This window comes from Orcinus orca, chromosome 16 (assembly GCF_937001465.1).
Source record: "Orcinus orca chromosome 16, mOrcOrc1.1, whole genome shotgun sequence".
In the NCBI taxonomy this organism is placed as follows: Eukaryota; Metazoa; Chordata; class Mammalia; order Artiodactyla; family Delphinidae; genus Orcinus; species Orcinus orca.
The window spans coordinates 38,658,491-38,679,018 of NC_064574.1; the positions used below are offsets into that span (position 1 = coordinate 38,658,491).

At 39.0% G+C, this 20,528-nt stretch overlaps 1 protein-coding gene and 1 long non-coding RNA gene across 2 annotated transcripts in view; both read right to left on the reverse strand.

The window, feature by feature from the left end:
* Window positions 1-4,374: 4,374 nt before the first annotated feature.
* LOC125961422 (uncharacterized) overlaps window positions 4,375-20,528 on the reverse strand; it is a 106,044-nt gene continuing 89,890 nt past the window's right edge. The window contains exon 3 of the long non-coding RNA XR_007472132.1: window positions 4,375-6,541. This is a non-coding gene — a long non-coding RNA (uncharacterized LOC125961422). The remainder of the gene's footprint in view (window positions 6,542-20,528) is intronic.
* LOC101274360 (vacuolar ATPase assembly integral membrane protein VMA21-like) lies at window positions 8,203-8,666 on the reverse strand. Its single transcript, XM_012535456.3, has one exon. The coding sequence runs from the start codon at window positions 8,557-8,559 to the stop codon at window positions 8,254-8,256; it is 306 nt and encodes a 101-aa protein (XP_012390910.1). The 5' UTR covers window positions 8,560-8,666; the 3' UTR covers window positions 8,203-8,253.

The window sequence follows — 20,528 nt, forward strand, 5'->3', positions numbered from 1 at the left end:
TCAGAAAATATAGTTGATATGATTTCAATTTTCTTAAATTTTCCGAGGCTTTATTTGTGATCCAAGATGTGATCTATCCTGGAGAATGTTCCATGTGCACTTGAGAAGAAAGTGTATTCTGCCACTTTCAGGTGGAATGTTCTATAAATATCAATTAGATCTATCTGGTCTATTGCGTCATATAAAGCTTGTGTTTCCTTATGTATTTTCTGTTTGGATGATCTGTCCATTGGTGTAAGTGCGGTATTAATGTCCCCTACTATTACTGTGTTACTGTTGATTGCCCCTTTCATGGTTGTTAGCATTTGCCTTATGTATTGAGGTGCTTCTATGTTGGGTGCATAAACATTTATAATTGTTATATCTTTTTCTTGGATTGATCCTTTGCTCATTATGTAGTGTCCCTCCTTATCTCCTGTAACAGTCTTTATTTTAAAGTCTATTTTATCTGATACGAGTATTGCTACTTCAGCTGTATTTTGATTTCCATTTGCATGGAATATCTTTTTCCATCCCCTCACTTTCTGTCTATATGCTTCCCTAGGTCTGAAGTGGGTCTGTTGTATACAGCATATATATGGGTCTTGTTTTTGTATCCATTCAACCAGTCTGTGTCTTTTCATTGGGGTATTTAATCCATTTACATTCAAGGTAATTATCAATATGTATGTTCCTATTACCATTTTCTTCATTGGTTTGGGTTTGTTTTTGTGGGTCTTTTTCTTCTCCTGTGAGTCCCGCTTAGAGAAGTTTCTTTACCATTTGTTGTAAAGCTGGTTTGCTGGTGCTGAATTCTCTTAGCTTTTGTTTGTCTGAAAAGCTTTTGACTTCTCCATCGAATCTGAATGAGATCCTTGCTGGGTAGTGTAATCTTGGTTGTAGGTTTTCCTCTTTCATCACTTTAAGTATATCCTGCCTCTCCCTTCTGGCCTGCAGAGTTTCCACCAAAAAATCGGCTGATAACCTTATGGGGAATCCTTTGTATGTTATTTTTTGTTATTCCCTTGCTGTTTTTAATATTTTTTCTTTGTATTTAATTTTTGTTAGTTTGATTAATATGTGTCTTGGTGTGTTTTTCCTAGGGTTTATCCTGTGTGGGACTCTCTGTGCTTCCTGGACTTGGGTGACTATTTCCTTTCCCATGTTAGGGAAGTTTTCCACTATAATCTCTTCAAATATGTTCTCAGACCCTTTCTTTTTCTCTTCTTCTTCTGGGACCCCTATAATTCGAATGTTGGTGCATTTAGTGTTGTCCCAGAGGTCTCTGAGATTGTCTTCTTTTCATTCTTTTTTCTTTATTCTGCTCCTCAGCAGTGAATTCTACCATTTTGTCTTCCAGCTCACTTATTTGTTCTTCTGCCTCCATTTTTCTGTTGTTAATTCCTTCTAGTGTATTTTTCATTTCAGTTATTGTGTTGTTCATCTCCGTTTGTTTGTTCTTCAGTTCTTCTAGATCTTTGTTAAACATTTATGGTATCTTCTCAGTCTATGCTTTCATCCTATTTCTGAGGTTCTGGATCATCTTTACTATCATTACTCTGAATTATTTTTCAGATAGATTGTCTATTTCCTCTTCATTTATTTGGTCTTGTAGGTTTTTACCTTGCTCCTTCATCTGTGACATATTGTTTTGCTGTCTCACTTTTTTTTTTTTTTATGAGTGGGACTCTGTTCCTGTTTTACTGGTCGTTTGTCCTGAGGCTTCCAACACTGGAGTTTGTAGGTTATTGGGTAGAGCTGGATCTTGGTGCTGCAATGTGGAACTCTGTGAGACCTCACTCTGATGAATATTCCCTGGGGCCTGAGGTTCTCTGTTAGCCCAGTGGTTTGGACTCAGAGTTCCCACAGCAGGAGCTTCCACCTGACCCTGTGCTCACAAGTCAAGATCCCATAAGCTGAGTGGGGTGGCAAAAAAAGAAAAGCAGAGAGAGAGAACAATAACAAAGTAAAAAATAAAATTAGACTAGGAAACTACCAGATATGTTAGACATAATGTAAAAATAAAAATATAGATGAATCAACAACCAGAAGGTACATCAGTACCACAATAGTAAAAAGGAGTAGGAGGGAAAGGAAAAAAAATAAAGAAAAAAAAAAGGAGGTGGGGAAAGGCCTTGGCTCTGGAGAGCAGGGCCTAAGCAAGGGCAAGTTTTAGGTGGTAGGTGGGGCCAATGCTCAGGACCCACAGGGCTGGAAAAGGCCCTGAGGGCTGTGGGGGGGTGGGGCTTAGGCTCAAGGAACAGAAGGGGCCCAGGTGTGCCCCCCACCCCTGGTCTCAGAGGGCAGGGGACCTCACCTGGGAGCCCAGCAGGCTTCCTGGGCTCGAGTGGGTGGGGCAAACACCCTCATCTCCTCTCCTGCTCCTCCGGTCTTCAGTCTGGGAAGGCCCCTCCCGCCTACCCCTCCTATTCTCCCCAGCCTCCCTCCTATGCCCCCAGGACCAATGCGGGGGCAAAGGGGGGCCCTTGGAGGGCAGGTGACCAGCCTGGGGCTCAGCAGGCTCCCCGTGTCCGAGTGGGCAGGGCAATCACCCTCTGCTTCTCTCTGGCTCCTCCCAGAGGGCCCCTCCCACCAGCCTCTCCTGTTCTCTGGTTGGCCTCCTTCCTATGTCCCCAAGGACCCACACAGCCTGGAAGGGGCTTGGAGGGCAGCACATTGGCCTGGGAGCTCAGCAGGCTCCCTGTGCCAGAGTGGGTGGGGCAATCGCCCTCCGCTCCTCAACCTCTCCTCCTAGAGGGGCCCTCCCACCTGCCTCTCCTGATCCCCCCAGCCTCCCTCCTATGCCCTCAGGACCCATGTGCCTGGATGGGGTTTTGGAGGGTGTGAGGGCACTAGCTTGGGAGCTCAGCAGGCTCCCCAGCCCCAGTGGGCCAGGTGATCTCCCTCTGCTCCTCTCCAGCTCTTCCCAGAGAGTCCCTCCCACCTGCCTCTCCTGATCTCCCAGGCCTCAGGGGTGCAGATCTTGTCTGGCCTCCACTTCTCCTCCCCCCTTGGTCCCCCTATGTTGTACTGGTTCACTGTGGGGTTCCTCCCATCTCCTTGGGGGTTAGAGTCCCCTACCAGCACCCGGCAGGTGCCCTATTGCAGTTATTCTCTTTTAAAAAATATCCTATTTTTCTGTCCTCTCTGGTTTTAACTGAGCATTTTATATAATTTCATTTTATTTTCTCTCTTAGCATAGCAATTATATTTTCTTTAAAATTTTTTTATAGTTGACCTAGTGTTACAATACATATTTTTATCTAATATAAGTCCAGCTTCAAATAATTTCACATCACTTGATAAGTAGTGCAAGTACCTTACATCAGAGTACTTCCAATTCTTCCCTCCCATCCTTTGTGACATTGCTGTCACTTATGTTCCTTATAGCTATGCTAGAATCACCCATATACTATCACTATTATTGCTTTGAACAGTTATCTTTTACATCAATTAAGAATAAGAAAGGGGCTTCCCTGGTGGCGCAGTGGTTGAGAGTCCGCCTGCCGATGCAGGGGACATGGGTTCGTGCCCCAGTCCAGGAAGATCCCACATGCCGTGGAGCGGGTGGGCCTGTGAGCCATGGCCGCTGAGCCTGCGCGTCCAGAGCCTGTGCTCTGCAACTGGAGAGGCCGCAACAGTGAGAGGCCCGCGTACCACACACACACACACACAAAAAAAAAAAAAGAATAAGAAAAATGAAATATTTCATTTTGGTGTTATTTATTTATTCTCCAAAGTTCTTCCTTTTTCTATGTAGACCACAATTTCTGGTCTGCATTATAGTTTTCCTTCTGACTAAAGAACTTCTTTTAATATTCCTTTCAGGGAAGGTCTGCTGGTGATTAATTCTCTCAGCTTTGGTTTGTTTGAGAAAGCTTTATTTGTCCTTAATTTCTTTTTCTAAGCATAATTTCACTGGTATAGAATTATAAATCCGAGTTTGTTTTTTCTTCAATTAATTCACTCCCCTCTCTTCTTGCTTGTTTGATCTCTGATGACAAGTCTGATGTTATCCTTATCCTTTTTCTTCTATAGTTAAGGTGATTTTTTTTCCTCCTTCTGACTTCAAGATTTTCTCTTTGTCTTTGATTTTCTGCAGTTTAAATATGATATCCTTAGGTTTGGGCTGTGTGTGTGTGTGTGTGTGTGTGTGTGTGTGTGTGTGTGTGTGTATGTGGCATTTTTCTTTTTTTTTTTTTTATAATTACGAACACTTTTTTAATGACAACAGATGGTAAATTTATACAAGTTACAGGTTAGAATATAATGAATACAAAATCCATCCAGATAAGTTAGAAAAACATCACTCACAAAAGTAAATCTGATTCGAGTGGGTAAAGAACTCAAGCCCCCCATTTGGATAATCACACGCAGCTTTCAAGGTAGCGCATCTAAAATCTGCCCCTTGTCAGGGCGCTATTCAAGACTACAGCATATTCAGTGACTCTAGCGACTTCAAAGATTCTAACACTTTTAGCATCAAGGTCAAGAGAAATCTCATAACAGGTTCACTATGCAAAAAAAACGAGAAAATGTGAACGTTTTCTGCAAACTGTAAGGTGCTGTGCAGATGTTAGCTATTGCTATTATTACTGTTCAGTGAGATTTCACTGAACTTGAGAAAAAGGAAGACTAGTCTGTAACTGACAAATATGACCTATAGAACATCTTCAAAGGAACGCAGATATTACTTTCAAGCACACGTAGCAACAAAACAGGCAAGGAAAGTGTGGCCAGGAGTGATGTTAGGTTGAGGAATTCCAGAGTACTTTAATGAATATATAAAGGCTTAATCTGTTCACAGGTTACACGTAATATTTATCGTTAGGTTCCCAAAGTCCCTGAAAATAATTTATTTTCTCAGGTGACCCTTCCCCCTACAAAAAGGAAAAAGAAATCTTGTCAAGTTGTTGAGTGTGCTGCTTCAGGCCAGCTCTTACAAACACTATCTTAAATGGAAGAGCAGAGGCTGCGTGAATCAACTTGTACCATAGGCAAACCATTTATAAAATGGCCTACCAACAATGTACAACTTCACTTGAGCATAAATAAAACAATAAACATGAACTTGTCTGGAGACAAGAAATATACGCTAGATGCATTTAAAACAGGATATAAATTCTTTGTCTCATATACCTTCAGCTTTCATCTTTCCTTGGGTACACCCTATCTGTTTAACTGTTTTTACTGGTCTCCTTGGGTACTCTAGCTGTATATATAAAATTTATACGAAAACAGAAAATAAACACCAAACAAGTCAAGCAGTTGCTTTTTGGGCAAAGCTGATGAGACCTTTATGATGAAAATAATCTTACAGTATATTTCTGTTATATTCCCATGAAACGCAGGTTGTTTTTTTTCCTTTTTTATGGAGGGTTTAAATTTCTTCAGCAATTCAAAACTGAATTCTGCTGTCATATGTAAAATGGTATCCACTTGAAGAGCTAATGACATCAGATGCATTCCACAGTAGACTTTTCATTTTTTAGCACAATGAGAATAAAGATTATATTCTGGGGGGCAACATGGGAGGTGAGGTGAATAAGGTCATGTGTTAAATCAGTAGCCTGTACTGACACTTCAAGTTACACTCCCTAATTGAGGTTATTCTTACAATCAGTTTTCAAACAATAGTGAACATATTCCCACCTTATAACATTTATATAAGGGCTCAATTGTAGCTTTCCTTTCTATACATCCAGAAGTATATACATTGTACAAGAGGAAATCACTGAGACATCTTGAAAAATAAATCTACTTGTCAAATACCATGTTATTTCAACAGCAGCAAACTACTCACTTAACAGTTAAAACCCTAAGAAAATATTAACTGGTGTGAAAACAAGTCTATATTGTAATAACCCCAAACATCAACCTTAGCATCCGATTCTAACTTTCAAATGTTGGGTACCTTTTCCAAGAGGAAATTACATCTGCTTTTGCATGAATCCCTGGTTTAAATACTTGCAGAAACACACCCATGTTATCTACTCAGCAAATGTCTGAAATCAAACAAAACAATCCAACACAGGACATTAACGTTTTACAAATAGCATAAGATCCCAAAAGTACAAGAAAAACCTTGACATTATAGAAAAAGAAATTAGGTGGACAAATTTTAGTACAACAAGGCATCTAAAGAGGGGACCATCTAGAAATCTACCATACAGTACACTAGACTCAATCTGGAGTATCCTACAATTCCATATTAAATTTGTAGAATTTTATACCAAAACTGTAGTCTTTTTAAGAAAACATTTTACATTTAGAATAACTACTTAAGACATTTAAACTGTAGATAACATTTAACTATAAGCAAGAATAAAAAAGAGTCCTACAATAATCTTTTATTTCTTCTCAACAATTAAATAAACACAAATGCCTTCTTTGCTTTTATGCCTAACTACCTCTCTACTCCTTTAGTCCAGTTCTACAACATCAAAAGTAGGGGTGAACAAACAAAATCAGTAATGGCAAACACTCACAGCAAGGGCCATTGTATTAGGGATTATCAATGACAGGAAATTTGTACAATGAAATATCTAGTTAAAAGAGTAACCTACTGGAGAATGGACTTGAGGATACGGGGAGGGGGAAGGGTAAGCTGGGACAAAGTGAGAGAGTGGCATGGACACATACACACTACCAAACGTAAAATAGATAGGTAGTGGGAAGCAGCCGCATAGCACAGGGAGCTCAGCTCTGTGCTTTGTGACCACCTAGAGGGGTGGGATAGGGAGGGAGGGAGGGAGGGAGACACAAGAGGCAGGAGATATGGGAACATATGTACATGTATAACTGATGCACTCTGTCATAAAGCAGAAACCAACACACCACTGTAAAGCAACCATACTCCAACAAAGATGCCAAAAAAAAAGACTCAATAAATGAAAGCTATTACTATTTAAAAAAAAAAGTAAAGGTAGAATGTGCTTTTTAAGAAAACGGCCAATAATCACTCATCTGAAAAAATGCAAATAGCCGCCAGGTAAAATGGGCAGAATTTGAACTTAAACCAAAGTTTTAGTGTGTAACAAACTAGCATTAAGAAATGCGCACAGGATGTAAACGAAAATAGTGGTTATCTCCAGGTGGCAACATTACAGGGAATTTAAATTTTCTTCCTGTTTTAATATGCACTTTTTTGGGGTGTGTTTTTAGATTGCACACAAGTAGTACCACGTGGCTAGAAAGAACACAGAGCAAGGAAACGAAAGTAAAACCACAGGGTCTTTTTCTACCAGAAAGGACCTCAAGGACTATCTAACTTAGATACATTATCTATTGATGTATCTGGGATATAACGGCACTGATTTAAAAGACTAGAGTAGAAATTCCAAGAATACTTCCTGGATGATAAAAATAACCTATTTTCAGGATTGTTTACACTCCCTAAGTATGCAAAAACGAACACATTTAAATGTAAATTCACTCATATACATTATTAAAAAGTAGGAAAAACAAATTTAAAGGGAGTTCACACAACCTTGTAATTAAAGCATAAGTTCATTGTTGAATGACAGAGCGAAGCAGATCATTACAGAGTTTGTCTGAAAGCAGGAGGCTGGCCTGCAAGGGGCCTTTAGGGAGTAGGCTGGGTGCCCAGGCAGGTAGCTCTTTGCTTTGCTGTCTGCATTCTTCAATAAACCCAGTCCTTTTACATGAATGGGTGTGATTCAACCTAGTTTCCCCATGAAATAATGTAATGAAAGATTTCTATTGACGAGGGATTACACTTTATGCAAAATTTCTCAGTGACATTCAGATTAATTTCAGTGTCCACAATTTAAGCAATTTCCAATACGCATTTACAACCCAAAACCCAATGACGTGGTATTTTCATGATAGTTAGGAAAAGTGTTCCAGCGAAAAATAAAGTTTACATTTGCTCCACTATGTACATCTGAATATATCCAGAGGAGTAAAACTCAAAGCCAACCAAAAGACGAAATGCTATAAAATATTGTTTTGTTGTAAGATAATCAAATTCCTCCCAGAATAATGTGTAACTAATTTCACATACTTATTTGTAACCAATTTAACTTTTCCAAATTCTCATTTGCAAATGAGAGGCTCATACAGTTAAAACTGATGATACAAACCACTGTTTTAGAAGGATCAAAATTTACACTAGTCAAACGTGATTCCATAAGATTGATGTTCTTTCAATTTATTAAAATCATTTACCACTTAACCATAAAATCATTTACTCCAGACACATTTACCATTTTAAAAAAATCAATTTAATGCTATCAAAAGGTGATGTTCACTTTAATCCCGTTTGCCTTCACGCCACTGCCTTGAGCCTTCATTCCAGGCCACGTAAACAAAGAGGGCGAGCACCACGTGGACAGCGACCACTGCAACAATAGCAGCATAAAAATAGCTGTCCCTATCGGACATCCCAAAGGCGCCTTCAAAAACATAAGATTTAGTCGTGAAATATAACCCAATAGGTACAGTGATCATTAAAGCTGTGAAGAACAGGAGCGTCTTCAGAGTGGATGCTAATGAACTTTCATTTCTGAAGTCGCACGGCTGCAGCGCGTTCAGAGCCGCTTTATCAAAACGCTCCATGGCGTCGCCACGCCCGCAGCAGGCGCTCAGAAGCGAGCTGGGCTCGGCGTCCGCGCTTAATCGGCTCCGCAGGAGACCGGTCGAAGGAGACCGCGCCGGAAGTGCCGGCGAGCCCATTTTTCTACCTGGTGTTCTCTGAGTTTCCTTGCTACATGGTTTGGTGTCTGTTATTAATTTTGGAAAGTTCTTGACCACTATTAATTCAAATATTTTTTTCTGCTACATTCTCTCTTTCTTTTCCTTTTGGTTTTCCAATTATGTGAATGTTACACCATTTGAAATTGTACCCCAATTCTTGCATGTTTGTTCCGTTTTTTTGTTGTTGTTTCTGTTGTTTTTCATTCTTCTTTCTTTGTATTTTAGTTTGGGTAGTTTTTGTTGAACTATCTTCAAGCTCACTGATTCTATCCTCAGACATGTTGAGTCTATTGATGAGTACATCAAAGGCATTCTTCATTTCTGTTACAGCATTCCTGATTTCCAACATTTCCTTTAGATTACTTTTTTAGAGTTTTCATCTCTCTGTTTACATTGGTCATCTCTTCTCACATATTGTCCCCTTTTTCCCTTAGAATGCTTAGCTATTAGTATAGCTATTTTAAATTCCAAATCTGATAAACTTAAGATCTCTATTATATCAGAATCTGCTTGTCATGACTGCTTTGTCTCTTCAGAGTGTGTTTTCTCTTGCTTTTTCTCATGCCTTCTAGTTTTTTGATGAAAGCTGGACATTTTGTGCTGGGTAATAGGGGCTGAAGTAAAGAGGCCATTAGTGAGAGGATGTTATGTTAATCTGGCTAGAAGTATGTCTTTGGGTATTGCTTCTTGTATCTATAGGTGTCATAGTCTTCAAATTCCTCTGGTTTCCTTGGTTTTTTTCTCTTCTATTGACTTTTTTCTCTTCTCTTCTAATTAATCCTCTCAGAGGATCTGTGTCTTGAAGCTTTTTCAGTTGTAATCCACTGTTACACTTGGAGCCCTGCTGTTCTGGTACTGAGGTGTGAGGGCTGGGGGGCATTCTACAATTTTCCAATTAAATCTCAGGCTTTTTTGCAGACCTATGTTTCTTGACTTTTAACACCAAAGTATTTTTTAATGTTTATATAATTTTTAAATTAATGGAACCATACTGTATATATATTTTTTATTTCTGGCTTTCTTTCTCTAAACATTATGTTTTTGAGATTCTACCACATTGTTGTATATAGTTGAATTCATGGGGTTGCATTGCTATATAATATTCAATTCTGTGAATTTACCATCATTTATATATTCTTCCTACTCTTTTATGGGAAGTTGGGTAGTTTCCAGGTTTTTACTATTACAAAGAATGCAGCTGTAAACATCATGTACATATATTTTTGTGTGTGCATACACAATTCTTTCAGTTATATACATAATAGGTGAATTGCTGTACCACTACACATATTTATCATTGCTAGAAACTGTCAGTTTTCCAAAGTGGTTTTATCAATTTACATTCACAAGCTGTACATGAGAGTTCTGATTGATCAACATTCTCACCAACATTTGGCATTTTTCTCTAATTTTGGTTTTAATTGAATGTTCCCAATGACTAATGAAGTTTAGCACTTCTCCATGTGTTTACTGATCATTTGACTGTCTTTGTAGAGAAGGAACTGTTTGAATCTTTTTCCCATTTGTGTATTGTTTATCTACCAGTTTCTTATTAATTTGGAGATGTTATTCCTTGGACATGAGTTCCTTGTTAGAAATATGTCTTAAAAATAATTTTTCTCAGTCTTCACATTGGCTTTTCACTCTTTTAAGCTATAAAATGAATAAGTTATGGGAATGTAATGTACAACATGGTAACTATAGTTAACAATACTGTACTGTATACTTGAATGTTGCTAAGAGAGTAGTCCTTAAATGTTCTCACCACACACACACACACACACACACACACACACACAAATTGTAACTATCTCACATACACACAATTGTGAGATAATGTGTTAGCTAATCTTATTGTGGTAATCATTTCACAATATATGTGTGTACCAAACCATCATGTCGTACACTTTAAACTTACACTATGTTATATGTCAATTATATCTCCAAAACACTGGAGGGAAAAGTAGCTTTCTATTCCTAGTTTGTTAATGGTTTCTTTTTCATCATGAATAGATATTAAATTTTATTTAACGCTTTTTATGCAATGAGATAATTATTCTTTTTTTCTGTTATTGTGGTGAATAGCCTTGGTTGAATTTTAAATGTTAGGCCAAATTTGCATTTCTGGAATAAATCCAATGTCATCATGATATAATATCCTAGTCAAATATAACTGATATTTCTTTTAAATGCCTAGAGTTAATCCATTTCCATGCTCTCCCCATGAATAAGTTAAAAACCTTCCTTCAACTCTCCATCCTTCTATCCATACTAGCACCTGTATGATAATAACTAATTTTTTATTGCTCACACTCTGTTAGGTATTCTTCTAGCTACCTAATCTATAATACATTAATATATTTAATTCTCATGGAAAAATATGAGAAAAAATCCTATCCTTATTTTACAGATGAGAAAATTGAGGTATGGAGAGGTTAAGTAATGTGCCCAACTTCAACCCAGACTGAGTTTTGTTCCTGGAAGTCTCATTCTAGCACCAATGTCTTCAACGACCCTACCAGTACCGTATATTACAGAGAAAGCCTAGGTGTGATAAGATTGGTGAATCGACACATGTCTGAAAGTGTATTTCTTTACTTTCCCATTTGAATAATAGCACTGTGAGATATAGCAATCTATTTACTTCTCCACTTCCTCCCTACACAAATCTGTTCCAAATTTCCAAACACTAGAAGACATCATCTTTTTTTCTCTCTTCATTGTTCTGAGATTTCACCACAATACATTAACAGATACATCTTTTACAATTCATCCTGCTCAGTAGACCCTTTCATCCTGATGAGTAATGGCTTATTTAATCGTGAGACATTTTCTTTCATTGCTTTGAGAATTTCAGATTATATGTTGAACGTTCTTGTGGCTTCAGGCTTAATTATTAATTTTATAACATTCAAAGACATTTATAAATGGAATACTCCATAATTCTGTCACCTAGATATATCAGCTGTTAGCACTACTGTTTGGGCATCTCTTATAGGCAGTGTCTGTGAAATTTCTAACCAATTTAAATGACTTTATATTTAATGTTGTATTTTGTTTTCAGCTCATTACATGTTATAAATCTTTTACATGTCACAGAGCATTAATAACCATTTAAAAGCTTATTATATTCCATTTAGTTGTCAAAACATTCTTAACCTGCATAAAAGTAGATTCTGGAGAGATAATCCCTGCCTTCTATTATAAGTGATTTTACAAACCACATCTCTCCCTCCTAAATCTGATTTGAGTCTACAGCCAATTAAGAAACATACATGGATATAAGATAGATGAAAAAAGAAATATTAACTTTACAACTTATAAAATTAAGTTAAAAAGAATCACTTTAACGAGCAGCCAGAGCCAGCTTCTTGGACATGGGAACTGCACAAGGCCTTGCTGCTGTGCCGTCAACACTTTCAAATTATTAATCATTTTTTAAAAGGGAGCCCTGTAGATTATAGAGCTGGTCCTTCCAGTAGTCATAGCCCAAGCTCCTAGCATTTCTCTTTAAATATAGACCTTGGAATGACCCCCTCGAAACGGAGGGCTTACCTTTGCTCATCAGCTCAGATGGGATCCCTCCCTCATACCCATCAAGCCCCAATACCAGGAACAGAGAGAGGCGGGCCTCCCCACTAACCTCTAGAAGTGTTTACACATGGACAGGGAGCTGGGAGAGAGTATCACTGCTCATCCCACTGCTTTATGAGCTGCTATGACTTCCTACAGAGGGAGGAAAACATTTCTCCTATCACTTCAAATATGGGAAGGGTTGTCAGTGGAAAAAAGCTTAGATTTATTCAGTATTGTTAACAGGTATGAAGCTGGGTTAGAAGGGTAGAAGTGAGAGGTAGGCTTATTTGGAGAGAATATAAGATTAACCTATTTTAAAATAAGAGTTACTGAAAAATAGAATGTGATGATTTGAGATGTAATGAGTTCCATGTCAGTGGAAATATACAGCCGGGCAATGACTGGATAAATGTCTACTAGGAAGAGGTCTTTAAATAGGGAGTTGAAAATACCACTTGATGAAGAATCGAAAAACCAACTTTCCTTTGTGATTTATTTGGTTTCCCTTCTTCAAGGGATAACTTATGGCTCTATTACTGTGAGGTATTTTCTATAGTTTTGCTTAATTTGAAACACCCTTTCGACACTCAGTACACCTCTGAAGCTGTGCTTTACATTCATACTCAAACGTCTTTCAAAAGTAAATATATGTATATATATATATATATACACACATATAGATGTAGCTATATACATCTATATAGATATAAAATAAAAAGTTATTGAGCAATCCAGCAAGTCACTGGGCCGAAATTTCAACTGTGTAGGTAACATCTTCTTTAGTTCTATTAGATACCATCCTTATCCCATTTTACCAAGAAGGAAACTGAGGCTTAGATAAGCTTATCACCTTGTTCAAAGTTACACGGATGGTAAGGTTCAGAATTTGATTCAAAACCAAGCCCATGTGATTTTTGAACTAGGTATCTTCACCACCACAATATAGTATCTAACAAGTCCTAATATTTTTGCCCTAGATTTATACACTTTCAAGTTTTTTAACAAATTGCCATTTTCCCCACCAATCTGGAAAAGCTGTCATTAGAAAGTTCTTGGTATTTACTGTGACAAAGAAAACGTCACATGCGTCTAGCTGTTGAGGTAGGACACCTCATTTAGTCATCACAGCAATCCTGTCAGATGCGTAAAGTTTATTATTCCCACCAGGGATGAAACAACGGTGTCTCAGGGAGGTTAAACAATTTGCCTAGGAAGCCAAGACTGGTAGGAACTCGGCACAGACACAGGAACAGGAATGGATACATAGAATCACAGGAAGGAAAACATTAAGGCTTCAAATCCAGATGGAGATGCTGAAAGTTCGGCAGGGTCAGCAATCCTTGTGTCTTCCTTGCATCCTTGCTTCACTTAGTTTGTGAATTCGCGATTCAGAGACTTGTCATTTTCCTTCCTTGTCTTCTGGTCTCAGACTTGGAGCTAACTCATAACCTCACAGGCAGCAGCAGTACGAAAGGATAACAATCACACACCAGCTTGGTTGTCTTTTCTGTGTCTCACTCATATGACTTATTTCCTCTCCATCCTCAGGGCCACAGTTTTAAGTGCCTTTGCTGAGTCGCTGTTCGAGAAGTTGCCCAGCTTTGCATTGTTCTTACATGTATATGAATGTTCAGGGACCATTGCCCCCTTCTTTCTGTATTTCAATGTAGGAATATGTATCTCTCTCAATGAAATCACCTTTTTTTCTTTTCGACTTTCTAATTCCACTGAGCAATTCTACACTGAGTCTTTGAATTCAGACAACTGGCTCTGCCTTTTTCCCGCAGTATCGCATGGTATAAAACAGATTCTCTAATACTTGAGTTTATACTTGAGTTTATTACTGAACAGATGATTATTTTAAATGAATGACTGGTACTTCTTTACTTCTGCATGAGGCAAATGCCACAGAGGACTGTTTAAGCCTGCTGGGTTTGGCGAACAATCCCTTTTCCCGAGGGGTTAATGACCAGTTTCCTCAACTGACAAAAACTTAACGTTTCACTTCTTCATCATGGAGCACGTGAGGCAGAGGAGGGATTTCCCAGCCCCAGAATGAAGCTGTTTATACTGTTTATTATACTTGCTGCCCCTCATTCCATCCAGGGGGAGAGGACTTTTTAAGAGCCCTGTCAAAACTGCAGGTGTGCAAAGGCTCCTGCTAACAGCAGGGGCAGCCTTTATAGGGTTTCCTCGAGACTGCCTCAGATCACTTTTCAGTGTGTAAAACCAGATTTTCATGAATGGCACTAATGACAGGCTAATGGGCACAGGGTGGTGGCACGCCCGATGCCAGAGGCAGGGCAAGGGAGGCTGGAAACAGGCCAGCCTGAGCTCCTGGAAGATGAAATACCACGGGGTGGTGATGCTCTGCATTTCTTCTCAAATATCTGGCAGGCCCAGGGCCGACTTGTCAAATGGGTCACCATTAAGGCCAAACAGGAATAGATCCAGTTACAATTTTTCACACAAGGATAAAACAAGGAGGCAGGAAAAGCTCAGGGTTCAGACATTTGCAAGCTGCAGCTGGTTTGCGTGGCAGGAGGTTCTGAAGACTTATGAGCTGACACATTACCCTGGACACCACCAAGCACTGACCTCTCTGCTCCTTTTCCTCCCCAAAGTGGGGTTCAAGGCTACCGATTGACACAAGGGCCACAGAGGACCATATCAAAGCAGCGGCCCCATCACAACTCGTCATTTTTAAAACACACACAATCTGCTTGAGCTGGAAATGCATAGGAGCAAATCTGAGTTGCTGGCCTTGCCTCCAGGGAGCTCAGGTGGTTGGTAGTTCCTGATTCTTACAGCAGTTCTTCGTGGTAGGTCAGCATAGTTTCTAAATAAATGGTGTGAGAGCAGAGGAAAGAGAGAAGCTGATGGAGATGGATTACTTTGACTTTCTTTTCACTGTATAATCCATCAGCACAGGAAAATACTTTCTTTGCGCTATCCTCCCTGGCTTTGATCTTCTCAGTGGAATGCTGGGAGAAATTATGACCTTTAAAGTGTGCCTGTGTAATTGTAATATTAAAAACTATGAAGAGGCTACAGTACAAAGAGGCTAGTTCATCACAAAACTAGAAATATGCCTCAAAAATCAGCTCTATAAGGCAAGGCAAAGGCAAGACACCCACACCATCACGTTCTGGCTTCGCTGAAGCAGAAGTCAGCACCCAAGGAAAAGCCTACTATTTATCATTCCAGCTCCTAGTCAATGTTCTCATTTTGAAGTCAAGAAAAAAAGATATACAGGGAAGTTGAATCACCCAGCATCACACAGCACTTGGGATGGAGCCAGAGCTAGAAACTTGGTCTCTGAAACTTTCTATCCAGTTCTCTCTCTTCTGTTTCATACTGCCTCTTAGAAAATCCCCTTTGAATCATATTTTCTCCATGAGTTCTGTGGCCGCCACAGCCTCTTAGTTGGGCTAGCTGTGGCAGGGCCAGCCTTCCTGCTGGTCAGTAGCTGATGGTCCTGCCTCTATTGCATTTGAAATAGGTACATTCTCTTGGGTGTCGTATTTGTCCCTTATGCAGGTTCAAAGCCAAAGCTAAGGTTTTGTTCCCTTTAATTTCTCCAGCTCGATAATTCCCCCAAGTTTTATATTGTGGCTCTATAATCAATGTAATTTTCTTATGTCCATATTTATCTCATCAAACTACCAAGAATTTTTGCTATTTATTTGTACATAGTGGCCATTTTTATGTTGGTACAAGGGACTGTGAATGTACTATGCTGAAATGATACACATTATGGAGCAATAGGAGTTATTAATCCATGTCAGCATTCCTGTGTGTGTGTGTGTGTGTGTGTGTGTGTGTGTGTGTGTTCATCCAGATTTTGGGTTGACTGGTACAGAAGTGTGAAAAGATGGACCACCTAAAATATGCACATTTGTAAGATTTCTCTCTGTGTTAGGTGAATACTTGATGTCTTGTACCAGTGTGATGATATAAAGCTGCTTTGAATATTCTTGCTAAGGCTGGTGGAATTAGGTCATAATATAGAGGGAATGAATGTATCTTAAGGAGTCAGGATAAAATAGTTGAAAAACCAAAGACATAAGTTACTAATCTTTGGGGAGGGAGGAGAGGGCTTCAAAACTACCCTGGCTGCTACTTTGAGTTGAGGGGATTAAATAAGATAATAAGACTGCAAACACTTTGTAAACTACGACAGGTTATATATATATCTATTACACATTAAATCACATTGGAAAACCGAATATGAATATTATATGTTGCTTTACCTTGGAATCAATTGGTTAGCCTCCCCATACTTGAGAGCCTGAACTCAAAATCAGCAAGAGAGTATAGATTTTCATAGTACACTGTATCAGTTAGCTATTGCCACAGTAGTGCTACATAACAACCACAAAATGTCAGCCGCATACATTTGTTTCTACTTCTGTGGGGCTCATTTGATATAAGCTGGGCTTGCCCATCCATCCACAGGCCAACTGGCTTAATCAGATATTTTCAGGTTGGCTCTGTTTCATGTGTCTCTCATCCTCTTCTTGGGACCAGCAGGTTAACCTGAGCATGTCTTTTTATTGTAATGGCAGGGGCTCAAGAGCAAGTGGAAACACATGCATGCTTTTTCAAACTTCTGTTTCTATCAAGTCAGCAAGTATCCCAAAGCAAATGACATGGCTGAGACTAATGTCAAGGGGTAGGGCAGGTCACCCTGTCTATGTGAGAGGACACTGCAAATTTGCATAGCAAAGAGCATAAATACAAGGAAGGATAGGGACTTCCCTGGTGGCGCAGTGGTTGGGAGTCCGCCTGCCAATGCAGGGGACACTGGTTCGAGGCCTGCTCCAGGAGGATCCCACACGCCACAGAGCAACTAAGCCCGTGCACCACAACTACTGAGGCTCCACTCTAGACCCCAAGAGCTACAACTACTGAGCCCGTGTGCCACAACTACTGAAGCCTGAACACCCAGAGCCAGTGCTCCTCAACAAGAGACGCCACTGCAATGAGAAGCCCACTCACCGTAAGGAAGAGTAGCCCCAGCTCGCCACAACTAGAGAAAGTCTGTGCGCAGCAACAAAGACCCATTGCAGCCAAAAATAAATAAATAAATTTATTTTAAAAAAATACAAGGAAGGATAAAGATTCGGACCAACTAATGCAATTTACCATATATACATGCTATTGAAATCATTAGTAGAAGCAATGGATTAACTGAATATAAAGCAGTATGAATAAATCTTAACAACATAATATTTAGTGAAACAGATTGCAAGAAGAGTGAGAAATATAGTAACCCCACATATAAAAATTTAAAATGCATACACTCAAGCAGTAACACATTCAAATTGAAAAATAAACTCACTAAGCATACTAAAAGAGTTGTCTTTGTCCCCAAAGTGTGATGGAAGGGGGTATGGCACAGACAGGGAACTACATTTAAAAAATCATTGCTATATATACACTCTGACCACTAAAGACATGGTTGCAATCATGATTCACAGCTTGTTTATCAATTCTGATTTTAGACCAATAAAAGACATAGTCCTTGTTCTAAAAGAGACTATTTTTCCGTTGATTTTTCATTTTATTCATGGAAATCAATAACAAATTAGTTTATTTAGGGGTGTTAGACTGTAAGATCATGTTGCCCATAAAATATTTATAAATTGGGTCCAGATTTTTTCTGTTTTTTAACCATTATACAGTGTTTCACAGACTGTAAATTATTTTCATATTTTTTAACTCATCTAATCCTCATAACAAATGCTGTGTGTATAGCAAGGTACATTATGGACTCAGAAACCAAGGTTGTGAGCTGCTAAGTGGTGCCTCAGGTGACACAACCTCTATTTCTCACGATTCTTATTAAAATGGCTCCTCAAAATCACTTGGCCACAAAAGTATACATACTTGGGTCCCACTACCAGAAATTCTAAGTCAGTAGAACTACAGTAGACCCCAGACACCTGTTTTACAAAACTTCCTTAAGGGATTTTGATGTACCCTGAAGGCAGGAACTCTTTAACCCGGGTATGCTTTCTCGGCAAAGATATGGTTAATTTGCAAGAGATTGGACACATTTTGTCAGTCTTTTCCATTTTCTCTTTTCTATACCCTTTCAGTTGGCTAGGTGCTTCCAAGCCTAGGAATTATTATCTTCTTTTGCTAGTTCTCCCCATTTCCCTATTGCACTAAAGTTTAGTTGATTTGTTTCTGCCCACTTGATTCCTAGAAGATTAAGCACAGTTATTTTCAAAGAGGAATAGGGCAGAGACATTGCTCTCTTGACATTGAAAACAAAATAAAGGACTCACAGCATTTCTAGTTACATATTACACTGAGCACTTGTACCTTTCAAAGCATGCTCAGGTTCTGCACTTTACTACTTGAATTCACAAAGAGATGATATTTTGGTGACCTGGTAAGATAATTCAACTACTGGTCTAGAGAGCTAGGTTACAACCTTCACTTTGCCAATAGCCAGCTGGGTGACTTGGAATAAATATAGTGAGGGGTTCACGACTTAGCCTTTCCATAAATAGCCACGAGTAGGTATACAGTCAGTTTTGCTCTAAGGCTTGTTTTGAAAACATGAATTTGTGTCAATGCAATGAACATATTATGTAAGCATTTGAGCATAATATATTTCAAATGCAGGATTTCATCCTTGAGAAACACTATGTGAACACAGAAAATTGCACCCAACTAAACCAAACTGTGTAGGAATACACAAAATGCACACAAGCATATACCTCAAATATCTACCCACTCCCTCAGTTCACCACATGTGCTGTAAGACACACCCATCCACATCGAGGGTTACAACTTTCTGGTTTCAAAGAACTCTCCTTCCACTCTTCACAATAACTAATAAGCTGCAACCATTCCGACATCCCCACCCACAAGCAAACTTTAGATCACTTTCAAAGTAAAGCACCATATTCACTGTAGCATGTAAGAGACTGCAAATATTACCATGGTAGCCAAGTTTTGGAGTGCTTCTCCAGGGGAGACCTGGGGCACTCCGCCCACCTGTCTGCATCCTCGCAGCATACCTCCTTTAGTTATTCATGCTTTAGGAATAAACCAAGGTGAAATCAACACTGAACTTAGTAAAGCTCTCCAGTTGTACCCATTTTTGAAACAAGAACAGTCTCTGAGGGATAGCCTAGCACCACCTTCAAACTGTTTGGATTTTATTTTTTTTAAATGAAAGAAGTGGGTTAGATGAGTTCCAAAACATTTCCAGTTTGGGATCACAACGGGCCCCACTGTAGTCACGTGGGGCTTGGTATTAATATTGAAAATGCTGAGATTTAAAGTTTCTTTTGTTACCTGAGCTCTGTCAGGTAACAAAAGAAAAACATAAACTTTATCCCAAGTTAGTGTTTAGTTGACTTGGTCACATAGAACAAAGGTGGTAAACCTCCATAGTTAAATGGAGCTTAATGCTTGAAACATCCTCAAGGAATATGGAAAGAAACAAAAGAATAATTGCAAAGATTGATACATGTTGACCATGATTATTAACTTTAGTTTCTGAAGACTGCTATAAAATTTGAAATTAAATTTCTATATTAATCCTCACTAGAAGCTCCAAGGGTTTTTTGGGTTTTCTGTTATTGAGTTGTATGAGTTCCTTGTATATTTTATCCGATTAACCCCTTAATAGATATATGGTTTGCAAATATTTTCTCGCATTCCATAGATTGCCTTTTCATTTTGTTCATGGTTTCTTTTGTTGAGCAGAAGTTTTGTAGTTTGATGTAGTCCCATATGTTTATGTTTGCTTTTGTTGCCTTTGCTTTTGCTGTCAAATCTAAAAAATTATTGCCAAGGCCAATGTCAAGGAATTCCCTACGAATTCTTCTAGGATAGACTAACTCTTCTTAAGAGCCAAAAGACCTGAACGCATTATTTCATCTTGAGTTCTTCGTTAGCCTTCAACTATTCTTACCACCAACTTAACTGCAGTGTCCTCCAATCATATGGATTGTCTGTAATTTTGAGGATAGTATTTTCTGTCTATTTTATAGAAGCAACCTTTTGAGAAAGAGCTGGGTCTACTCCTTGAGGTAATCAAGGGTTATATGCCTTGTCATATTATACATAAGGGCTTTGTTGAATCCAGGCAAAAAGATACAGCAATGATCTTCTCAGACTTTGCAAAACACTACGGCAGACTTGAGAGCATAGCAGACACCAGACTTCAAGGGCAGAGGGTTAGGCAGAAATCAGTGCTGCAAGAAAAAACAAGAAGCACTTTTCTGGAG

Excerpts from the sequence above, each read along its gene's own strand:
- LOC101274360 (XM_012535456.3), bottom strand. The coding sequence starts at position 8,559 with ATGGAGCGTTTTGATAAAGCGGCTCTGAACGCGCTGCAGCCGTGCGAC.